We start from the raw sequence: 22,088 nt of genomic DNA, 5'->3' as shown, positions 1-22,088 counted from the left end.
TCGGTGGAGAAGGGGGAATATGATTTTTTTTCTTCTAGGCTCTAAGAAAATGCTTGCTGCTGTGCACTCGAGGCATTTAAAGTGGATTAAAAGTAATGACTTTCTAAGGATTTACGCGCCTACGACACTGGATGCAAAATAATTTGCGAGCGCGCGGACTAATGCGTACTGATTATCGAACGAGCTTGAACAACAACGTATGATACATAAAAACACTTTCTTCGTACGCCGAGAATATAATGGTGAGAAATTATGAAACGTCTTAATCAATCTCAATCAAACGTTGAGATGGCGAATCGCTTGTGACTTTGATATAAATGGAGAGAAAAAAGAAACGAAAACAGGCAAGCGATACGTCGGAAATGACACGCTCACGTGTAAGCTGGATGATTTCTTCATTTTATCCGACATTATAAGCTGCGCTTATATGAGGAATTCTATGAAAAAATGCTTGTTATTGAAATGTTTGTCACTTGATTGGATAATAAACGTTAATACTTGCTGATTGAAATCGAATAAAAGGTGTGAAACGCGAGAAGCGTCAAAATTTTAATAGGTTATTTGTCCACAGGTATTTTTGTATTTCGCGTTTTTCTGCCTCACATTAATACTACGGAACGAAATTATTTGAAACTTTTCTTTGGTTTTCCTTCTGGATTTGGAATGCTGGATATTTTGGATTGCTTTAGTAATTTCGAAATTGCACCAGACTTTGAAAATCCAAAATTTAAAAAAGAAGTTCTTTAAAAATTCACGCGTATTCTTGAAATGATTTCAAACGCTCTAGCACCATTATCAGCAGTATAGAAAAATTACTTTTTGGAGAATAAATAATGGGAAAAATAAGGAGACGTAATTAGTGAAATCATTGACTCGTCTACCATGATTACTTCAGTAGCTCTAATGAATAATTGAACTTTAGTCAATTCTGTCAAGTCGTATGTACACTGGGTTAACATCGATTCTATCCGATAGAACGCCAGAATTTCCTATGCTTAAACACGTTTCACCACTCTGTTGGACCAGACTGAATCGATGTTAACCCAGTGTATAAGTTGACGGAGGAAGGGGAAATGTATCGCCATTAACGAGTTATCATAGACACGTGTGGCAAGATTATTTCCTTAACAGACATGTGTTGTAATCAGTCGACAAAGTCGTAGGCGAAAAATAGAAATCCTCAGTGATAAAGTGTTTCCAAATAATATCTGTAAAGTATCATATAGTATCTGTAATATAGTTCTCTACTTAAAATCGAGGTTCATTGTTGGCTACTCGAGGCACATAACCTCAAAAATTTTCTCAGTGCATATCGTGCAAATGCACAGTAATTTTATATTTTATATAATCAAGTGAGGGATGGAAAACAACGAGGTTCTAGCCAGGTATGACTTGCCTCGTTCGTACCATGATATTTTTTTTGCTCCTTCGTTTCATAGAATTCGATTATTTTTAGAGTGAAGGAGGAACCGAATCATGCGTGGCCAGATACGGGTGACGATAGCGTATTCGATTCGGTGGACTCTTGCGAAGTCAAAAACGTTAAAATGTTCCCACTCTATGAATTACAAGTGAGTTCAATAATTTTAAAATTATTTTCTAGTTTCCACTATCAAAAATTACAATACAAGTTTACTTTTATAGGTGAATCACGTTAATGAGGTTATTGGGTCACAGGAAATGTTGGACGAAAAAATATTCGTAGAGCTAGAGTGTAAAAATGTTAAACTTGAACCGACATCTCTATCGACAACCATAAGCAAAACTGAAGATCAAAGTTGTTTACCTATTATAAAAATAGAAAACAAAACTCAAACTAATTGTCATAAAACTCATAAAGGAAAAAAGAGTCTAAAAAGACAAGTCAATATAACACATAAAAGCATTAAATGTTATGAATGTGATATTTGTCACAAATCATTTGCACGCAAAGGCCATCTAAATGTTCACATAAATGCAGTACATTATAGGATTAAACCATTTGAGTGTGGTATTTGTCATAAATCATTTAAATACAAGTGTGAAATCAAAGTTCACATAAATGCAGTACATGATCGAATAAAACGTTTCGAATGTGATATTTGTCATAAATCATTTGGATACCAGAATGTACTAAAAAATCACATTAAGGCAATACATGATAAAAGCAAACCCTTTGAGTGTGATATTTGTCACAATTCATATAGATGCAGGTATAATCTCAGAAGTCACTTGGATAGAGTTCATTATGGTATCAAATCTTTTCAGTGTAATATTTGTCACAAATCATTTGCACGCAAAGGCACTCTGAATGTTCACTTTAATACAGTACATAATCGCATTAAACCATTTGAGTGTGGTATTTGTCACAAATCATTTAAATACAAGGGTGAAATTAAAGTTCACATAAATGCAGTACATGATCGTATAAAACGTTTCGAATGTGATATTTGTCATAAATCATTTGGATACCAGAATGTACTAAAAAATCACATTAAGGCAATACACGATAAAAGTGAACGCTTTGAATGTCATAATTGTCACAAATCATACGGTCGCAAGGGTGATCTCACAGTTCACGTAAATGCAGTTCATAATCAAAGCAAACCTTTTTGAGTGTGATATTTGTCATAATTCATATAGCTGCAGGTATAATCTCAAAAGTCACTTGGATAGAGTTCATTATGGTATCACATCTTTTCAGTGTAATATTGGTCATAAATCATTTGGATACAAGAGTGACCTTAAAAAGCACACCAAGGCAATACAAAATCATAGCAAACCTTTTGAGTGTGAAACTTGTCACAAAACATTTGGATTCAAAAATCACCTTGAATATCACATAAACGTACTACATAATCGAAGCGAACTGTTTGAAGACAAAAAATTACTCTCACAAGACACATAAATGATCGAAGCAAACCCTTTGAACATAAGATTTATCAAAAGGCATATGATCGCAAGGATCAGTTCAAAGAAGACACACTGCACTAACATTACACGATAAAAAATCCAAACATCTCACATGAAATGGAGTATACCCTAAGAGCTTGAAGTTTGTCCAAGACATTTGGATCCAATGCAAACTTTCACACTATAATTTGAAAAATCTTCCACACAAATATCTTTGAATTTCTGAATAATAAAATATTTTAAACTGTTAATAGTTTTATCGTAATTAAAAAAATCTTCTTGTCACCTTACTTATATTATACAAAATATAAACAATGTTTGCCAGTTACCTAATCCATATAATCGATAAGAAAATCCTGGTTTTGGACGAAAACGAAATGTTCGCGCTTACCTCTTCAACTTATTTCCGTGCGCATGGAAGATTAAATAATGAAAAAAGCTTTGCAATTAGTAACAATTCAGCTCTCTTAAATACAAAGTATATCATGTATCTCACGATAAAAATATATTATTTTGCAATCATCGATAAACTTCGATCAACTTAGGTAAGTATTACTTTATATGCTGCATATCCATATTCGTATATGATCTATGTATAATTTCATTTTCGCGAATGCAAATTCAGCTCTGTGTTGTGCAAAGAGTAATTTGCTGTATAACATCAAATCGATTTTTCATATCGGTATGTACGAGGTAAAAAAAATACCACTTAGAATCTCGAAAGCGACAAAGTCAACGCACTCGTGTGCAGTGAGGTAAAATTTATTATCACGTGAACGAGCCCTATCCGCTTTTCACGCAAATATCACTAACTCTGAGTACCAAAAATTATAATAATTATAAAATTATAAAAAGAGGAAATTTTATTTTATAAATTTTTTTTCGTCAAATTGTTGCTTGTTGAGTAACATATTGAATTTGCACATTTGTAGATCGAAAAAAAATATCCTAAAAAATGACTATGTTCATAGTAATTGTAAATTAAATTTGTTCATAGTAAAGTTCATCGTAAAGTGAATTCAATGCTGTCTGTTAGAAGTTTGTTGGTAAGAGCTTTATTTTAGATAGCCAAAAAATTCCTCTTAGAGATCTTTGCTAAGTTAGCATTTTAAATTGTTTCAAATACCGTTAAGAAAATCTACGACTGATATCGGTAGCTTAATTGTACACAATATGATCAGAAACAATTTAAGCAGTCCTTCGACACACTAATTATGTTTATAATGAAAACAAATTAGTTTGAATGTTGTCTTTACTGATGACACAACTACAAAATCAAAAAATAAATTTTACTTATTCAATTTCTGTGGCACTAGATAGAAAGTTCCATTGTTTAATTTGGGCAACAGAATGGATATAAGTAATCAGAAATCCAAAAAAGTTGTCTTTCAAGATAATTTAAGTGGAACCAACGTTGTTGTTTCAGACGACAAAAAATACGTTTGTGATATTTGCTGGGAGACATTTACACAAAAATCAAGCATGATAACACATCAAGACACGATTCACGATGATTCTACAGATTTCGCCTGCGACAAGTGCGCAAAGAAATTTGCGAAAAAATCAAGTTTGTTGAAGCACCAAAAATTAGTACACAAAGATCACAAAAATTTCATGTGCAATAAGTGCGAGAGAAATTTTGAAAATCAATCATCTTTACTCCAGCACAAAAGAATATTCCACGAAGTTTTCAATAATTACTTATGTAACAATTGCGGGAAGAGATTCGGAAATAAAAATAGTTTGCTCCTTCACATAAAAAATGTTCACGGGGGCCGCAAAGATTTCGCTTGCGGCAAGTGCGAGAAGAAGTTTAGAAACAAATCACATTTGCTCTTCCACCTAAAAACAGTACATGAAGGAGGTAAAGATCATTCATGCGACAAGTGCGATAAAATATTCGGGCTAAAATCAAGTTTGCTAATTCACATAAAGACAGTCCACGAAAATCGCAAAGATTACGCCTGTGACAAATGCGTAAAGAAATTTGGACGAAAAAGTCATTTGCTCTTCCACCAAAAAACAGTGCACTAAGGTCGCAAAGATTATGCATGTGATAAGTGTGAGAAGAAATACGTAAGTAAATCAGATCTGTTGAAACACCAAAAAACAGTCCACGAAAATCGCAGAGATTATGCATGTGACAAGTGCGAGAAAAAATTTGGACATAAATGTACTTTGATCTCCCATCAAAGAACAATACACGAAGGTCGGAAAGATTTTGCATGTGAAGTATGTGAGCAGAAATTTGGAGTAAAATCAAAGTTTTTAACCCACATAAAGTTAGTACACGAGTTTCGCAGAGATTATGCATGTGACAAATGCGAGAAGAAATTTGGATTGAAATGGACTTTGCTTTCGCACCAAAAGACAGTACATGAAGGTCGCAAGGATTTCGTTTGTGACAAATGTGAGATGAAATTCAGAAAAAAACAAAATTTGATCAATCACCAAAAAGTAGTCCATGAAGGTCTTAAAGATTTCCCATGCGACAAGTGCGAAAAGGTATTTGGATCCAAATCACAATTGCGCATTCACCAAAGAACAATCCATGACGGTCGGAAAGATCACGCATGTGACAAATGTGATAAGAAATTTGGAGAAAAAACAAATTTGAATAAGCATCAAAAGATAGTCCATGAAGGTCGTAAAGTTTTCGCTTGTGATAATTGTGAGAAGAAATTTGGACAAAAATCAAATTTGTTTAGACACCAGAAAACAGTCCACGAAGGTCGTAAAGATTTCGCGTGCAACAATTGCAAGAAAACATTTAAGCATCGAACAAATTTGACCAGGCATCAAAATTCAGTACATGAAGGTCGAAAAGATTTTGGTTCTGCCAAATGCGAGAAAAAAAGATAATTGACAGTTGTAAATATACATATGTATAGATATTTATGCAGATGATTTCTAAAATTGTAATAAAAATTGTGCTAAAAGGATTATGTAGTACACTATACGGCGTTTGATTCTGCAACAACCTCTAAAGTTGATTCCAGCGTAAGCAGGGAGATGGGAGGAGTGAATGCGCGCGCCGAAAAAAATATTATTACAATCAAAACATTGCTCTAAAGAGCAAGAGCAAAACAGAGACACTGTTCAAGGAATCGAGCACTCAATTTCGACGGCGGATGAAATTTTCTAGGAAACTCAGTCGTTGCAGAATTTCTCGGCTGCGAGTGTGCATCCGATTGACGCAGTCTGGTCCTCTCTCGATGATCCGCCTCGTCAAGGTCGAGTATGCCGCTCGCAGCTTGTCCCAAGTGGCCTTGGGTTCGTAGGGTGCTGGAACAGAAATGAAAAAAGGGAAAATTAGTAAGAGAGAGAGAGAGAGAGAGAGAGAGAGAGAGAGAGAGAGAGAGAGAGAGAGAGAGTAGAGTAGAGTAGAGTAGTATTTATTCGGCTAAGGGCTCAGACTGGCCCTCTGTAGCCTGGCTCAAAAAATTACACCAACAGGCATATACATAAACAGCGCACAATAACAAAAAAAAAACAAAATACGTGTGAACAGTGAACTCGTGTCAAGAAAGTAAAAGAAAACATAGAGCAAAGGAAGACAGAAAAAAAAAAGAAAACTTCACAATGGTAGTCAATAAAAGTCATCCGAGCATGTGGGCGAACAGGTACGTCCTGAAGGTCTCGCCGCGGTACCGAGCCTGCAAGTCCCGAGGCAGATCATTCCAGAGCTTCGAGGTGTGTATGAAAAACGCGTTCTGCAGGCAGCTGGTGGCAGCCCAAGGGATTTTCAGCTCCAGCTGAGACCGACGGAGCGATCCAGGGGCATCACGATGGACGAAACTCAAACGTCCGGCCAAGTAGGCAGGACCTCCCCGCCTTAGTGTTGACGCCAGTAAGCACAGAGCGAGGTAGTCGCGGCGTCTCCTGTACTTGAGGAGCCCGCACGCGACATAAGACGGCGTGATGTGGTCGAATCTAGATACTCCAGTGACGAAACGCAGCGCCGCATTCATGCATCTCTCCATCCTAGTGGTAAGCTCCCTAGGAGAGAGAGAGAGAGAGAGAGAGAGCGAGAGAGAGAGAGAGGCACAAGGACAGATTCGATTTCGATTCGAATCGCTTTAAAATTTGAACACTGTAAGGCAATATTTTTTTACCCCGAGAAAGAAAGAGAGAGAGAGAGAGAGAGAGATGTATCCGCCACCATGATAGATCTTAAAAACTAGGATAAGTCTTATAGCTAAGGTAGAGAGAGAGAGAAAGAAAGCGAAAGAGAATTACTCACCGTTCATTTCCCCGTGTTGCTCGATTAAAATATCCTCCATTCGCATAAAGGCTTCCCGGCAAATGCGCACCTTCAAGTTGCGGATATCCATTTGATTATACAAAAGTGGTTCGTCGTGAACCAGTCCAACGATTTGCAGTTCAATGGGCTCCATCTTCACGATCACGACTTAGTACTTAGCAGTTCGGTTGTTCGACGTAAAATGATTCGGAGTCGCGCGGCAAACCGAAGATCGGAGCTGACCGCAGCAGCGCTACCGAGCGAAAACGAATGTGATTAGAAGAACTTCGCAAATTTGACCGATAGCAGTAACAGCAGCTGCAGCAGCAGCAGCAGCCGCAAGCCTAGCAGAAAGACGGGGGATTTCGAGCCGCCGCGGAATCGTCCGCAAAGGCAGGCAGGCGCCGTTTGACGACAGCGAGACTCGAGAGCAGTGTTTCGAATGTGAAATTAGCTAATTCAATCACCAAGCGCAATTTTTTCTTTGACTACATCTGCATAGAAGAATCACCCAAGTCTAAACGTCAGTTGAATGTTCCATTTCCAACCACGAGTAACATTGCAACTGAATCAACAACGTTAAAGCAGAAATGTAAACATTTGGAATTTGAATCAAAAGAAAGGCTTACAAAGCATGTTTGATGCTATTTCAGGTAAAAGTAATAATAATTGCTTAAAATTATAATATTACAGTATTATTTATGATATTAATAATTTTTCATTTTCGTTTAGCAACTAGCAAAATCAATCCGGATCTTGTTATTCAAGCAGATGAACTTGATACGCCTTCAGAAACAACTGCTTTCACAAGTTTAACCTGTACAACATCAACTACGACTGTTAACACATCACCGATAAGGGCTGATATTGTTCCTATCTTTAAAAGTGATGTGGAAGTAAAATCACCTATCAGAAAAACCGTAACGTTCAACTTACCAACTTCAAGTGCCACAAGTGATTCACAAGCAAGTAGCACAACAACCACAACAAATACCAATACAGATTCAAAACCAACACTTGCTCAAGTACGTAAGACAAAAGGATGACATTATCATTGCTGGCTGTGGTAATTCTACTCTTGGAATGAATTCATACGATGCCAATTACAGGTTTGAATTGATACTTTGGTTTCTTACTTATACGATATAATCATGAAAAAATTTTCAAGTCGATAATATTTATGCAGGATTATTGTTAACATTGACATATCGCCAGTGGACATTAAACAAATGAAGGAGTTAAATAAAGTTAAAAGGCCAGATTTGGTCTTCCAACAAATGGATGCGACAAAACTTGAATATAACAATGAAAAATTCAGTGTTGTGATAGATAAAGGCACTTTCGATGCACTTATGACTGACAGTAAAGAAGAAACTGTTGCACTACTTACAAAATACTTTGAGGTACTTATCTTTTTTTTTATATGTCCCTGTTACATTGGCAATATTTATTTATTCTGATTTATCTTTCTTTACAGGAAATTAAAAGAGTGTTGAAAAGCAATGGTAGATACATATGTATTTCACTGTTGCAAGAACATATCCTTAAAACTGTAATTACCAATCTATCACAAAGTTGTGCAATTCGCATTATAAGATGTCACGATGTTGAATCTAAAGCTTTGGATCAGAAGGAAAGTTCCATGCCTGTATTTATGGTCGTTGCTACAAAATTTAGCAAATTACATGCACCTGTAAGATTGAATGATGAATACAATTTTGAATATTTAAATGAAAAGTAAAAGTATACATTTCAATTAAATCTGAATTTTTAGGTTTTAGTGACAATAATGTCAGGTTTTTATTGGCCACGGATGTATATATGAAAATATTTATATGAAAATTGATCTCTGCCATAAATGCTGGTGGAGATGCACATATTGACATTCATGGCATACGCTATGCAAGAGATCCACTGATGGGAAAAGTGGGCACTGCTTCTGACTATGGCAAACAATTGATCATAGGTCGAGTTGATCCTGCTGCAATCAAATACTTTATCGAACTGAGAGATATCATCATAGCACATTTGGCTATGACATACCTGTAAGTGAAGATGGAGACTATGTATTGATTCTTAAGTTTTCAGAAGTTTATTTTAACTCGACGAACATGAAGGTAATTAGATCATTAAAACTTTCATTCTGATTGCATCTGATTTATTTACTTTTTATTTTATAGGTATTTGATATTGTTCTTAATGGAGATCATTTTTGTAACTGAACTAGATATATTTGAAAGAGTTGGTCGAGGTATTGCACATGATGTATATGTACCAATTAAATGGTGCAAAATGGAAAACTGATTTATAATGAAGAAGAATCAGATATTCTAGGTGGTAAAATAAGAGTTGAATTTATCAAGGTATTTTGAGAAAACAACAATTTTAATCTATTCATTTATCAAAAAGTTAAAAATCAAAATTTTATAGAGCTATCAAGATAATCCTAAAATCAATGCTATTGCTGTGATCAAAGAAACTCTTGATGGTAAATTTTTAGCATTCAATGAATGAATATTTTTGATCAAACAAATTAATAATTAGCCATTTAATTATATGTCAAAATATTTCTAGATGATCCACTTCTGGTGCCAATGCCTCAAGAGCCCGATGAAGACCAAGGAACTCAAGAAGAAGAAGAGGAACCAGTAACAAGACACACAAGTGGACCTCGCACACCAGATCCATATGAATCTGTAGATTCATCATTTCTATTGCAATCATTACCTATATGTGATGCAATTGGAGCTTTTATACCTTTATTATTTTGCTTATGCAAGTTATAAAATGTTTCAAGTGAAACATTTTTGTTGAGTTGTACTTAAGTACAAGAACTTGCACAAACTCAAAGTAATCTGTTTCACTTTATTTAAGTTGAGTTGGCAGATGTATTATTCTTGAATTTGTCTGATTTTGATAGTCTATGTAGTAACAAGTTATATATATTTTACTAAATTTACGCTATGTATGTGTATTCCCATGTAATATATGTAACAGTTGTTTCATGTGCAATTTCTGTTTAATTATAAGCTTATATAAAGACTTACTGGCCTTTCTCTGTAAATTTTTATGTAACTAAATAATCTAAAGACTAGATATTAAGAAGATATTAAGCTTCAGCTCTTTTTCTTATCCTCCATTGACTGTGAACTATAAATTAATGATATATCATTGAAAAAAAAATTAGATGAGATACATAATACCATTTCTTAGCTGTTCTCGTTCTGTTGTTTACATCGTGTAGTGAGTATAGCATGAGCATGACCTCTCCTGTATGTAGTTTTGCCGCACATGCCACGATAGCGCTACGCAACGTAGAGGACTATGATGAGCTGGTCGAGCATAAGCTGGTGTTTTTCGCAAAGACACAGTTTTTCAAAATACAGCGAATTCATCGCAGCAGTCTTAGCCAGTCTTTCCATGTTTCACTTGATACGTATTACGTTTTATTATTGCAGACAGGTTAATTGACAGTGAGAACGATGGAATCCAGTGATACAAGAGATTGTGCCATCAGGTATTTTTTATTTTATGAGGATAAAATAGTAAAAATATTTTGACAAAATACTTCATCTGATTGAGGTTATTTCAGGGTGAAAGAGGAGCCTCGTGACGAGTCACCTATTTATAATGATTCCGAGACAGTTGAGGAAAAACCCGATCTGAAAAACTTCCAACTCTTATCATTTCCTCGAAAAAATTCAGTAAGTTTTGATAAATTCGCAACACATATTTTTAGTTTTTTCAATCAAAATTCTTACGTAACTTTAATGTTTCTACAGATTGATACCCTTCGAAATTGTGACATTAAACTTGAAAGTGAACTTGATAAAGATATGGAAATAGTTTTTGAATGTGAAGATGTGAAGCCCAAAATCAATTCTCCAGTAGTCAAGAAAATTGATGATGATTCACAAAATTGCGATCTGAAACAAGATATTGTCGGTGACGTGGCAGAAGGAATGAAACTGAATTTTGATTGCGAACTTAGTGAAAAAAATAAAAAAAGAAGAATTGCAAAAACGGTGAACAAAGAACATAAAAACAAATCAAATATCAATGCAAATCATAATGATACAATACATGCATGTGAAACACGGGGAAAGAAATTTTCACATGAGACCAGACTGAGTAGGCATGTCAAATCATTACATCATTGTTTTACTTACTTTTGTGATATATGCAGTAAGGCATTCACACAAAAATATAATCTCAAAACCCACATTGACTCGTTGCACAATGGTGTCACATACACGTGTCATATATGTGGAAAAACGTTTACTCGGAAAGGTAGTCTTAAACTCCACATCGATTCGGTACACAAGGGTTTTACTCACCCATGTAATATTTGCGGAAAGTCATTTAGGCACAAAATTAGTCTTAAAATCCACATCGACTCGTTGCACAATACTGTCACACATACGTGTCGTACATGTGAAAAAACGTTTACTCGGAAAGATAGTCTCAAACTCCACATCGATTCGGTACATAAGGGTTTTACTCACCCATGTAATATTTGCGGAAAGTCATTTACGCTCAAAATTAATCTTAGAACCCACATCAACTCGTTGCATAATACTGTTACACATACGTGTCATACATGTGGAAAAACATTTACTCGGAAAAGTAGTCTCAAAAGACACATCGGTTCAGTATGTAATCACCCACACCTGTGATACATGTGGTAAAACATTTATACAAAAAAGTAATCTCAAAAGTTGCACATAAATTCGAAGCGTAGTATTATTACACATAATACTATTTAAGCGATAAAAATTTTCACAGAAGAATTATTCTAAAATTTACATCGATAGAATTCACAATTGTCATTAAGCGTGAATGTAATATTTGCGTAAAATCATTTTAATAAAAATGTTATCTTAAAAGCCATGTCGATGTGGTACAAATTCATATCAAATTAATATCTACATCTAAAATTAAATGTATTTCATTTATACGATTTTTTTTATTTCCTTCAATGTTATCTTATTATGTAAAAACTATCTTTAAGATTTGAAAAAATCAATAAATTTTTTAAAGAAAATAAAGCATACTCTTTGAGTCCTTTTTTTTTTAAAAACAAAATTTTTCATCCCCTAGAACGCAAAAGTTGCTATAGACAAATAACTTTGAAAAATTTCTCTTAACCAAACTTGAACCAAGCGTACTTTAAATGCCCATTACACGCATAAAATAAGAAGAAAAAATTTTCGATCGCGATTTTAGCCTCGAATGTCGAGAAATTTTCACAGAATCGCTCATATGCACAATTATCTCAATCGCCTGCTGAAATCAATCAGTGAAAATTAGCTACGTATATTTTAATCCTGACGTACACGCTTTAAAAGCCTTTGGCACGCGGCTTTACTACGTACTCGTTTCTCTCATCCTATTGCTCGAGTTATGCAGCTTTTTTTTCTTTTTTTTTTTTTTATCTTTTTTTTTACCTCCTCTCGACTCGAAAAGTCTGATCTACGATTCCATACGCGGGGTGGTAGGTTAATCGCGAATCCCCCATGGTAATCTGGCATTTCGTATACGTACATCCGCGATCCGCGCGCACACATACACATTATATACTTTCGTTTTGGAGTTACGCAAAAAAAAACAACAGAAGAATAAGAAGAAGAAGAGATGGAGAATAAAATAAAAGAAGAGGAGCCCTCCACCCGCTGGCAGTAGCAGCAGCTGCGGGAAGCACAAGCCGGCGAAAGAATATGCGCGAAAACGCGAGCGACACGAGAATAAAAGTAGCTCTTCTCGCCGCGCAGGCATGACACATACACACACACGCGCGCGTAACATTCCGTGCACGCGTGGAAAATCGGTAAAATATGCATACCGCGAGGCAGTTGAAACGTCGCCGAGGAGTAAGCCCTCGCGGGACGCGCGCGCGCATTGGTATATCGTATATATAAGTACGTCGTGTGTGTAGAGAGAAAAAAATCTCGTGTATGTATACGCGCACACACATATACACAAGTAACATCGCAGAATAAGCAAAAGCTCGGGCCGCCAAAGAAAGAATAAAGCACGAGTATGGGTATTTATTATATGCGCTATATATGACGTACACAGAAAATACGTTTCTTCGTTTGGCGACGCGCACTTGCCATGCATGGGCTCTCGAGAGCGGCAGCGTACAGCACATATAGGTATGTATAGCAAAACATTATTATGTATTTCGAAGGATATTTCCCTTTCTATTTTATGGACTAGTACAATATGTAATATACATGTAGACGATTTTTTTTCTTTCTCTCCAGCCGCTCGCTCGCTCACTCGCTCGTCGCTTGTAACTGCAAGCTGCTACGTACGTATGTCTCATATATATGCCTTGTTGTACATTCGTGCTTAGGATGGACATTTTTATCCTTTTTTCTTCCTCGAGTGCTATACATATTTTGTTTATACGACGGTACGAGTGACTTTGTACGCTCGACGACGAGACTTTCGGACTTTTGGATGGATTTTCCCTTTCTTGATTTCTTTACTTCATTCTCGAGTGCAGCACGGAGCAGCACACTCGGCTGAATATAGAAAACTTACTCGATGAAGAACAACAAATTTTGTCTCCTCGACCATTCGACAAGTCGATGCGCGTTCGCCGAAATCAAAACGTAAAGTGCACCAAATTGAAGGTACTCCCCACAAGTCTCGGTAGGTATACTTTTATCGTCGGGCATTTCAGAAAATCAAGCTTTAAATCGCCCGCCTTGGTAGGCGCGCATACAACTCAATCTATCCTTGTAGAATACCGTCTATCTACACTTAAAAATCCACCACCACCGGTAGCAGTGGGGAAATTCACTTTAGCCGTCGTCGTCGGCGAAGAACATAAAAACAGTGCCAGTTACTTAAGGCCTCGAGTAGTTATACAGGGCAAAGGAAGACTTTTGCCTCCTTCTACCACTGTCGCTGCTGCTGCTGCTGCGCGCCCCTATCTCATAATTAAGCCCAATGCTGTCATTTGATGGCCACTAAAAATGTCGCCAGGGCGCCGCTCGCCGCCCTCTATATTATTCGAGGCAATACTCCAACGACCGAGTCGTAAAGTACCGACAGACTCGCGAGAGAACCCTTTATGCCTTCTATATATACATACACACACACACATACACACATTCCTCCATATATCTCACTCTCTCTCACTTCCTCGTTTTCCGTATACTATACTTCCACTGCAATGTGGGTTATTCGGCGGGAGCGAGAGAGAGAGAGGATATTAACAAGACGAAAAAATTCCGCGCAGCTACGGTAGGAGGAAGAGATTCGCCCTGCGAATTATGACGTTGAACGAATCCGAAATGAAGGGCCGCGCGCGCTTGCGTATATATACTAGCGATGTTATATTAACTTACGGCGCAACCAGCAGCAGCAGTAGCAGCAGCAGCAGCGACAGCGTAGTATATAAATATACCCGAGCGCGCCCCGCGAGCAGCAGCCCTTCGGCGAGCGTATATTTTTATAATGCAGGCGACGATGCCGCGTTCGCGCGCGTGTACATCGGTGTATTATATACAGTACATCTTGTAAAATATTTTTTAATATCCTCGTACTTTTTTATTCGCCGCTCGCGCGCGACGATATAAACTAATACACGAGCTACGCGCTGGTACACATTCCAGCGTATAGCGAAGCTCTTTTGCTATGTGTATAACGACGTTAAACGAAGGCAGCCGTAAGTATGCTCATGAATATGAAGTTTGAGAAAGAAAAACACCGCAGCAGCAGTGGTTGTATAATAATTGTAAAAAAAAAAGAACTAGCGCGTTCCTTACTAATTTAAAGAGCAAGAATATATAGAATATCTCCGTCGTATATTTCATGTACGATTTAACGATAGCAATCAAACTTTTTCACAATGTCTTTAGCCAACTATACGCTTGGTCTATACGATACAAGTGAGAGAGTAGGTGTATTTAGCGTTATTACAGGCGCCGAGCGAGCTCGATCGCGCGCGCGCAGAGGAATAAATAATTTTCGCCGCGCGCAGGCGTTGCGGCGCAGGTGTTACGAGCCTCCGCGATTTAATAAGTTCATTACCTAATAATGAACAGATGTACCGAGCCCGAGCTTGCTGCACCACTGCGAGCCTGTGTGTAACGGTATATACGAGCGCGCATATGTAGCGAGAGCAGCGAGGTCCTGTGGATATATACGAGTAAGAGAGAGACTCGATAATCGATACTTTTAATTATACACCTGCATCTTTATGCGATTTTGAGGGTCGCGCGTGGATGGGGTATAGCTGGGACACACACAACGTTTATAGTTCGCTGCCACGCGTTAAAGTTTGATTAAACTTATAACTCGTGCTCGCGCGAGCTAGCTAGCTAGCTAATATTCGTTTGTTTTCGGAGCTTGTAAATTTTCGATTCGGGTGCAAATAGAACTATCTTTACTGTTTCCAAACAACATGTGGTACATAGCTCGTAAATTTAGCTTATGATGAATTGGTTTTCACTTGTGGGTATGACAATGACATCTAGCGATAGAACTTGTGCTATACTTACATCGCAATCGCAACAAGCGAAGTTCAATTGTTCAATCGATATTTGTATGTACTTAATTATTTTTCAGTCAAGAATCTAGATCGTCAAAAAGGATATGTTGCGTTGGTGTATGTTTGATTTGAATAAATCAATGACAATTAGTCCAGGTAAACGTTTAAACGATAGATTTTTTCTGTCATTTCAACTCAAATATGACTTGTGACACGGCGTACTTTTCCTCGGCTCCCCGGCCGTGTACACCAGATAGGTCGCAGGCTCGAGATGGGGAGATGGGTTCGCGAATGGATACAAACAAAGAACAAGGCAATGATTGATGAAACGCAGGTTTTAATTATGAAATAGATTTATTTATTATAGTTCACGGCGCAATTTTCTTTCACACTCACCCACACTCACTCTTTACACGTCGCTATCACTTACAATTACTTTATTCTCCCAGATCTTTCTCTCCGTACCTCGCCTTTCACAATAGTACTCACACTCGCCTTCTAACTCACACACTTTATATATATATTTCACACTCTACACTCACACTCGACTCTCCTCTACAACACGTTATTTTCTTTCTCTATACTCGCTCTTTTCACACTCTTCTCTCTCTTCAAAATTGATTGGAGATCACGCTCTCGTGAAGGGCAATCAATCACTGCCGCTCTCGCCGTTCCTTCCCGGCTCCCGCGCGCCTCTCCACGCGAGCAGTTTCGATATGTCGGCGCGGCGCGACGGTCAGTTGCGCGCGACATTCAAAGTCGTCGATATCGGCGGCGGCGATGTATGATCTAAAATAAAAAGAAAAAAATGTGATTACTCGTTCCATACTCAACTTGATGGTCTCGCCCAGTGATGATAGGCCTACACCACTTGTTCACCATGTCACAGACTCAATACTATTGAAAATATATGTGTCTTTGAATTAGGAAAACAATTTTCAAGGAAACTAAAAAGAATTCATCTGTAAACGATCAAAATGAACTTAAATACATCACCAATTCAACGTTCTTTACAACGTGCTTATACTTATACAATTGTGAGCACTTTGATACATTCAGATTTACACACAAAGGTACTCGCCATCTATTGGTCGAGACTTGAAGTATTTTTATCGCACTCAAAGCCGCTAAAATTGTAATTATAAAAAATAATATAGCCAAAAGCTAGTTAATCATCGTGAGCTTTGAAACATTTTAAATAGTTTACATAACTGAAGCATAACTGAAGAGTAAACAAGAGCCAGACTAAAATAGAAAATTTTTAAGCTTGTATTTTTCAACTTGGGTAACCCACGCACATGCATGCAGCTATAATGCGCGCGATTGTGCATAAACATTAACGAAATGACGAACGGATACGTACTTAATACAGACACTGCAGCTTCCGTACTCGCTGCTACGCTCCCGCGAGCTCTCGCGTACATGTAATATATGAAAATTACAGCCGCCCGACGATATTATTATTGCCGCTGAAAGCTTCGAACAATAGCGATCGCAAATCGTCAAATTTACACTACACCCTTCCCCCATTACATAACTATACCGACGAGCGAGTATATGTGCGTGTGTGTGCGTGCAGCACGAGCGAGCGAGATGGAGCAGAGAAAGAGGAGAGTTTCAAGAGTTAAAAGGGAGGGTGAGAGAGAGACACACACAAGAAGGGTTCGCAACACCAGCGCGACAGCAAAATCTCGTATTACATGCTAAATAATGTATAGAGGCTAGAGCGAGAGAGACAGAGAGAAAGGCAGATATAGAAGATCGTTAGATATTATATAGTGGGTGGTATTAAACTTGCTGCTTTCGGGGATGCTTAGGGGATGTTCGTTGGGCGAAGTTGTTTTTGTTGTCCCCGATAGAGAGAGAGAGAGACTCGACTATTATATATAATAATGTATACGCGTGTGTGTCTGTGTGTGATGTAGCAGCAGCAATACAGATATATCGAGGGCAAAGCCTCCGCTGCCAGGCCATGAGCTCGCCAGGCCGACGTCAAAAGCTTACGGCTACATAATGTCGAAGATGAAAACTTTTGAATTATTTACCATGTTTCTATGTACCAAGCGCCGCCGCCTTATTGGACAAAGGATATAAACACAACGGCGACGCCGACGCGATGTACGTTGTATTTTTTTTTGTCGCCCGGACTCTCGAGTTTCATATTTATAAGCCTTACTCTTAAACGGATTACCACCCAGTGTTCAATTGTCTCGATAAAAGTCCACAAATTGATTTCTATAGTTTTATACCGCACTCGTGTTATGGAAATATGCTCCAGCACTGTGTCTTAGATAGGATTTTAATCTAGCGTTATATCATCTATACGCGCGTCTTGACTTTTGGCTTAATTACTCTCGCGCGCGTAAGCTCCAATCACTAAAAAAGCTTTTACAAATGAAGTAGACACTCTCTCTCTCTCGCGCGCGCGCGATATATATATTGCGCGTATCACGAAGACGAAAAGCCTCTTGAAATATTCAGCCGTACATACGTACCGTATGGATGTGTGTGTACGCGTCTGTTTTACTTAGGAGCGTGTATACAGATCTATTTGACACTCCGAACCATTCATAATACATCGCACTCGTACAAACGCACACCTACTCGTATGTATTTGTGTATGTAGAGATGGAGAGAAAAGCCTCGAGTATAAACAACTTCTGCGTAAGGGAGAGAGAGAGGGACTTTGCTCATCAGGTAAATGAGTACAAATCTAGTCTTATATACCTCCTCCGCAAGCGAGAGAGATAGAACTGTATTCAGGCAAGACTAAGTGAGAGAGAGAGGGAAGAAATCTAGCTACACCCAGCAGCAGCAGCAGCGCATCATCGTGCAGCTCGCAACGGCATCGCAAATGTGAAAGGATCGTTGCGCCGCGCGTCGCGCACTGTATACTATATATACATATACAGATAGTACACGGAGGAGCTCGCGATCCGAGTAAGTGCTGTATACCTGTATATGCCTCACGGTGCATTAGTGCGTTCGAGGCTGCCACTGCTGCTGCTACTGCTTCCGCAAACTCAAATTCATCTCGCATTACTTTGTTCTTATCCTCTCCTTATATATACCTTCGCGAGGTTTATAGCACGCCAGGAAGAGAGAGACAACTTCGTCTTCGTCCTACATACACACGTATGCACAGAGTCTCAGAAGCAACGAAAATGTATTATCTCGACGCTCTCAGGCGGTGGCGACGACGCAGCAGCAGCAGCAGCAGCAGCAGCAAAAGCTCACACCTTTTACGAAAGCTCGCCGATGTATAATACAGCGCGGGGACGGTGCAGGGGGGTCCTCGTTCTCTCTCTCTACTCGCAGCTTTGGCAATATATACGGTAGGTAAAATTCATGCAGCTGCCGAACGATTCATTAAAAGTGCCAAAAACTCGCCGCTGCCGTGCGTATAACTCTGTACTACTATGTATGCATATGTGTGTGTAAAACCCAGGGCAGAGAGCAGAGAGCGAGAGAGAGAGTATACAGGAGCTAACAGCAGCAACAGCACACGCAAAACCTCAAAACTCTAGCGAGCGTGAAAAATTTCGTTATATAATCTCTGCCGCTGTGTTACTGCGCCTGGGTTACAGTACATACACCCACACGCATACAGACTCCGCGCTGATGATAATCCGAGGGTGTTCCGTACGTAGGTATAGTATATACGCGTGTGCACGCTGTATAGAGTGTGGCGTAGTTTCTCCCTTGTGCGCGCGCCCGCGCGAGTGTAAACACAGCAGCGGCAGTTCGCCCTTTTACACGAATGTGTGTGTGTACTATAGGTGGTACGCTGCGCTGCTGCAACTCGCAGTCGCAGCCGAGGTTACTCTTCGGTCGACTGATTCGGTTCGCTCTCGATTCCTCGCGCAGTTTGCGCACACACACATACGGATACCCACGCACACACCCACGCATCTGTCGCCAAATTATTTTGCCCATGGGGCCGTGAAAAATTTGCCGCTCTGTCTCTCTCTCGTTCCCTGCACCCCTCGTGTAGCTATGTATATAATATGCTGCGTCGCGCACTCTGTGCTCTCTAACGCTGCTGCTGCTGCTGCTGCTGCGCCAGAGAGTTGACTGCCTATTATATCGTTTCATGCTTATACGTACGTATGTGTGGATGGGTGGGTGGGTATGTGCGAACACCGAACGACAGAGAAAAAGAGGCAGAGAGAGAGAGACGAAAGTACTTAGTTATTTGCTTATTGTGCCAACGTTCCTACGTAGAGAAAAAGAGAGAGTTTCATATATATATGCGTAGCGTTTCAGCCGGTGCGCTGTGTCACCGAGGCACCACTCGTAGCGCACCCTGCACCGACCACGATATACGTCAGCGTATTTATGTCTCTATACGCGTAGAGATTCGCCTTCTCTTCTTCTTTATTTTTTTTTCTGTCTCTCGGATGTGCATACCGCGTGCGGAGCGAGCAAAATAAAGCTGGCCTGGGCTGCTGCTGTATATATTTTAATATGCGTATAATATAACTAAATGTTGCGAGCACGAAGATATTCGCAAATCGTCGCCCCAGCGCAGGAAGGTATCTATTTCCAAGCTGTAGCAAGAAGGATACTTACTCGCGCGCAGAGGCAAAAAGGTATCTAACTCGAGCGCAGCGGCAAAAAGGTATCTAATTCGAGCGAGAAGCAAAAAAGTAGCTTATTCAAACGAAGTGGCAAGAAAGTTTTGACGCGCTGAATTTAGGTTGGCAACGGAGCCGTAAATGATAAAATTTTGTTTTGTATTAGAGCAAAAAAGAGGAAAAACATTTGAGCTAGTGTAATGAGTTTCATCTATTTGAAATGCGAGCAAACAAATCAATCTCGCCGCGATTTCGACTCAATATGCCTCTTATGGAGAACTTTCTATGTTCTGAGAGGAGTAGAAGTTATCGGCTTTACATATAGCTTTGAATTAAACGTTCAATGTTGAATGTTGAAACAAAATTTTATCATTTACGGCTCCGTTGCCAACCTAAATTCGGCGCGTCAAAACTTTCTTGCCACTTCGTTTGAATAAGCTACTTTTTTGCTTCTCGCTCGAATTAGATACCTTTTTGCCGCTGCGCTCGAGTTAGATACCTTTTTGCCTCTGCGCGCGAGGAAGTATCCTTCTTGCTGCAGCTTGGAAATAGATACCTTCCTGCGCTGGGGCGACGAAATAAGGAAAGCAGAATCAAGGAAAACAATATAAAAATAATTAAGAGCGGATCATCGCGACTTTTCAAAAGCCAAAAATTTACGTGAGAGACTGTTAGAATTGAGCAAGCTTTTATCCCGTGGTCGCGAACATATGGAAGCAAACAATTGTAAACCCTCGTAGACTTTCAACAATCAATAGTGGCCCAATGTATGACCAAAAAATTACGAATAAGAATATTTTAAATCTCATTAATCACTATCTGTGACAAGCCACTTTGAGCTTGTTTCGGTATGAGTTCTTCACACTATACTTTTTTAAGGGTGGTTTTAGTAGGATGGATGGAAAGTGTCATCAACAACAATCATTCCTATAACTGCTAACTTTGCATCTTGTCTCAAAAAATTTACAACAATTTTCAACAACTTTAATGATTCTACTGTAAACCTCCGCCGCTAGATGGCGAGTAACTATGTATATGTAAATCTGCAAGTGGAAACGTCAAAATAGGCTTATTTCTAAGCACGTACAAGCATTTAAAAGTTGACCCACCACATGTGGGTACCGTCCTTTTAATATGTCGGTAATCCTTGACCATTGCTTCTACTTCGGCAAAAGCCAGGCCATGATTAATATATTGACAGTAATTGTTTTGAAGCCCCAATCACTGCGGCGCTTTTCGGAATAATTATCTTTCCAGTGCCATATGGCCAATTCAACTTGGGCCATTAAGAAAATTTTGTTTTTCCATTTTTCTTCCGAAATAGGAGAAATAAATAGCCTGTACAAAAATTAATTTATTACATATTTTATCCATTTGTTAGTGATGAATCTTTACGTATAACTCAAAACAGGTGAAAAGTACTATATTTCTCTTTTAATATTGAAAAATGGACTTCAAGAACGCATCTAAGGATACAGAAGTCGAATATCGATGTTATAACTATGATTTATACAGTTATTTTGACTTTAATGCTTGCAGATTTTCAGAAAAAGATACTCGCCATCTATTGGCAAATACTGGATTTACTTATGATTACATTTCCATGAATTCATTTAGCATTTTCAATCAACATATTTGTATTGAAGTATAAAACGATCATATTTTCATTTATCTTTTGTACAGTTGGAATTAATTTTTACAAAGTAATTTCCAACTAAGATTTCATGTAGAAATACTTTCAAGAAAATTCTATATTAAATTTTAGTGTCCAATTGTTCATTAGACCTGCATCAAATTAAAAGGTTTCTCAACTGTCTTCAATTACCGAACTAAATGTCCAAAATGATTCTTTTTCCAAGGATCTTACAAC

At 38.4% G+C, this 22,088-nt stretch overlaps 3 protein-coding genes and 1 pseudogene across 4 annotated transcripts; all 4 read left to right on the top strand.

Moving 5' to 3' along the window:
• The first annotated feature begins 1,114 nt into the window (after positions 1 to 1,114).
• On the top strand, positions 1,115 to 2,887 carry LOC106649056 (zinc finger protein 510-like). The gene is made up of 4 exons (XM_014366323.2): positions 1,115 to 1,385; positions 1,457 to 1,571; positions 1,645 to 2,046; positions 2,684 to 2,887. Exons 1-4 carry the CDS (start codon positions 1,360 to 1,362, stop codon positions 2,885 to 2,887), a joined length of 747 nt encoding a protein of 248 aa, XP_014221809.1. The 5' UTR covers positions 1,115 to 1,359.
• A 4,656-nt stretch (positions 2,888 to 7,543) lies between these two features.
• On the top strand, positions 7,544 to 8,222 carry LOC106649261 (mucin-5AC-like). 2 transcript variants are annotated; one of them, XM_023458199.1, is made up of 2 exons: positions 7,544 to 7,788; positions 7,868 to 8,222. In XM_023458199.1, the coding sequence occupies exons 1-2, from the start codon at positions 7,770 to 7,772 to the stop codon at positions 8,179 to 8,181; spliced, it is 333 nt and encodes a 110-aa protein (XP_023313967.1). In that variant the 5' UTR covers positions 7,544 to 7,769; the 3' UTR covers positions 8,182 to 8,222. The 2 variants fall into 2 exon arrangements, with proteins under 2 accessions (XP_023313967.1, XP_023313966.1); XM_023458198.1 differs by having other exon boundaries at positions 7,544 to 7,794.
• Positions 8,219 to 9,921, top strand: LOC106649055 (annotated as a pseudogene).
• A 605-nt stretch (positions 9,922 to 10,526) lies between these two features.
• LOC106649054 (zinc finger and BTB domain-containing protein 41-like) lies at positions 10,527 to 11,811 on the top strand. Its single transcript, XM_014366322.2, has 3 exons — positions 10,527 to 10,652; positions 10,728 to 10,839; positions 10,918 to 11,811. The coding sequence occupies exons 1-3, from the start codon at positions 10,618 to 10,620 to the stop codon at positions 11,809 to 11,811; spliced, it is 1,041 nt and encodes a 346-aa protein (XP_014221808.2). The 5' UTR covers positions 10,527 to 10,617.
• Positions 11,812 to 22,088: the final 10,277 nt, after the last annotated feature.

This window comes from Trichogramma pretiosum, unplaced genomic scaffold (assembly GCF_000599845.2).
Source record: "Trichogramma pretiosum strain Unisexual culture from Peru unplaced genomic scaffold, Tpre_2.0 scaffold17, whole genome shotgun sequence".
Taxonomy (NCBI): Eukaryota; Metazoa; Arthropoda; class Insecta; order Hymenoptera; family Trichogrammatidae; genus Trichogramma; species Trichogramma pretiosum.
The sequence above is the reverse complement of the archived record's forward strand: the minus strand, read 5'-3'. Positions and strand labels throughout refer to the sequence as shown.

Bases quoted from the DNA above. Each gene is read 5' to 3' on its own strand.
- LOC106649054 (XM_014366322.2), top strand. From the start codon at position 10,618: ATGGAATCCAGTGATACAAGAGATTGTGCCATCAG. The intron at 10,653-10,727 runs GTATTTTTTATT...AGGTTATTTCAG, and splicing joins ACAAGAGATTGTGCCATCAG to GGTGAAAGAGGAGCCTCGTG. The intron at 10,840-10,917 runs GTAAGTTTTGAT...ATGTTTCTACAG, and splicing joins CATTTCCTCGAAAAAATTCA to ATTGATACCCTTCGAAATTG.
- LOC106649056 (XM_014366323.2), top strand. From the start codon at position 1,360: ATGGAAAACAACGAGGTTCTAGCCAG. The intron at 1,386-1,456 runs GTATGACTTGCC...GATTATTTTTAG, and splicing joins AACAACGAGGTTCTAGCCAG to AGTGAAGGAGGAACCGAATC. The intron at 1,572-1,644 runs GTGAGTTCAATA...TTACTTTTATAG, and splicing joins TCCCACTCTATGAATTACAA to GTGAATCACGTTAATGAGGT.
- LOC106649261 (XM_023458198.1), top strand. From the start codon at position 7,770: ATGTTTGATGCTATTTCAGGTAAAA. The intron at 7,795-7,867 runs GTAATAATAATT...ATTTTCGTTTAG, and splicing joins TGATGCTATTTCAGGTAAAA to CAACTAGCAAAATCAATCCG.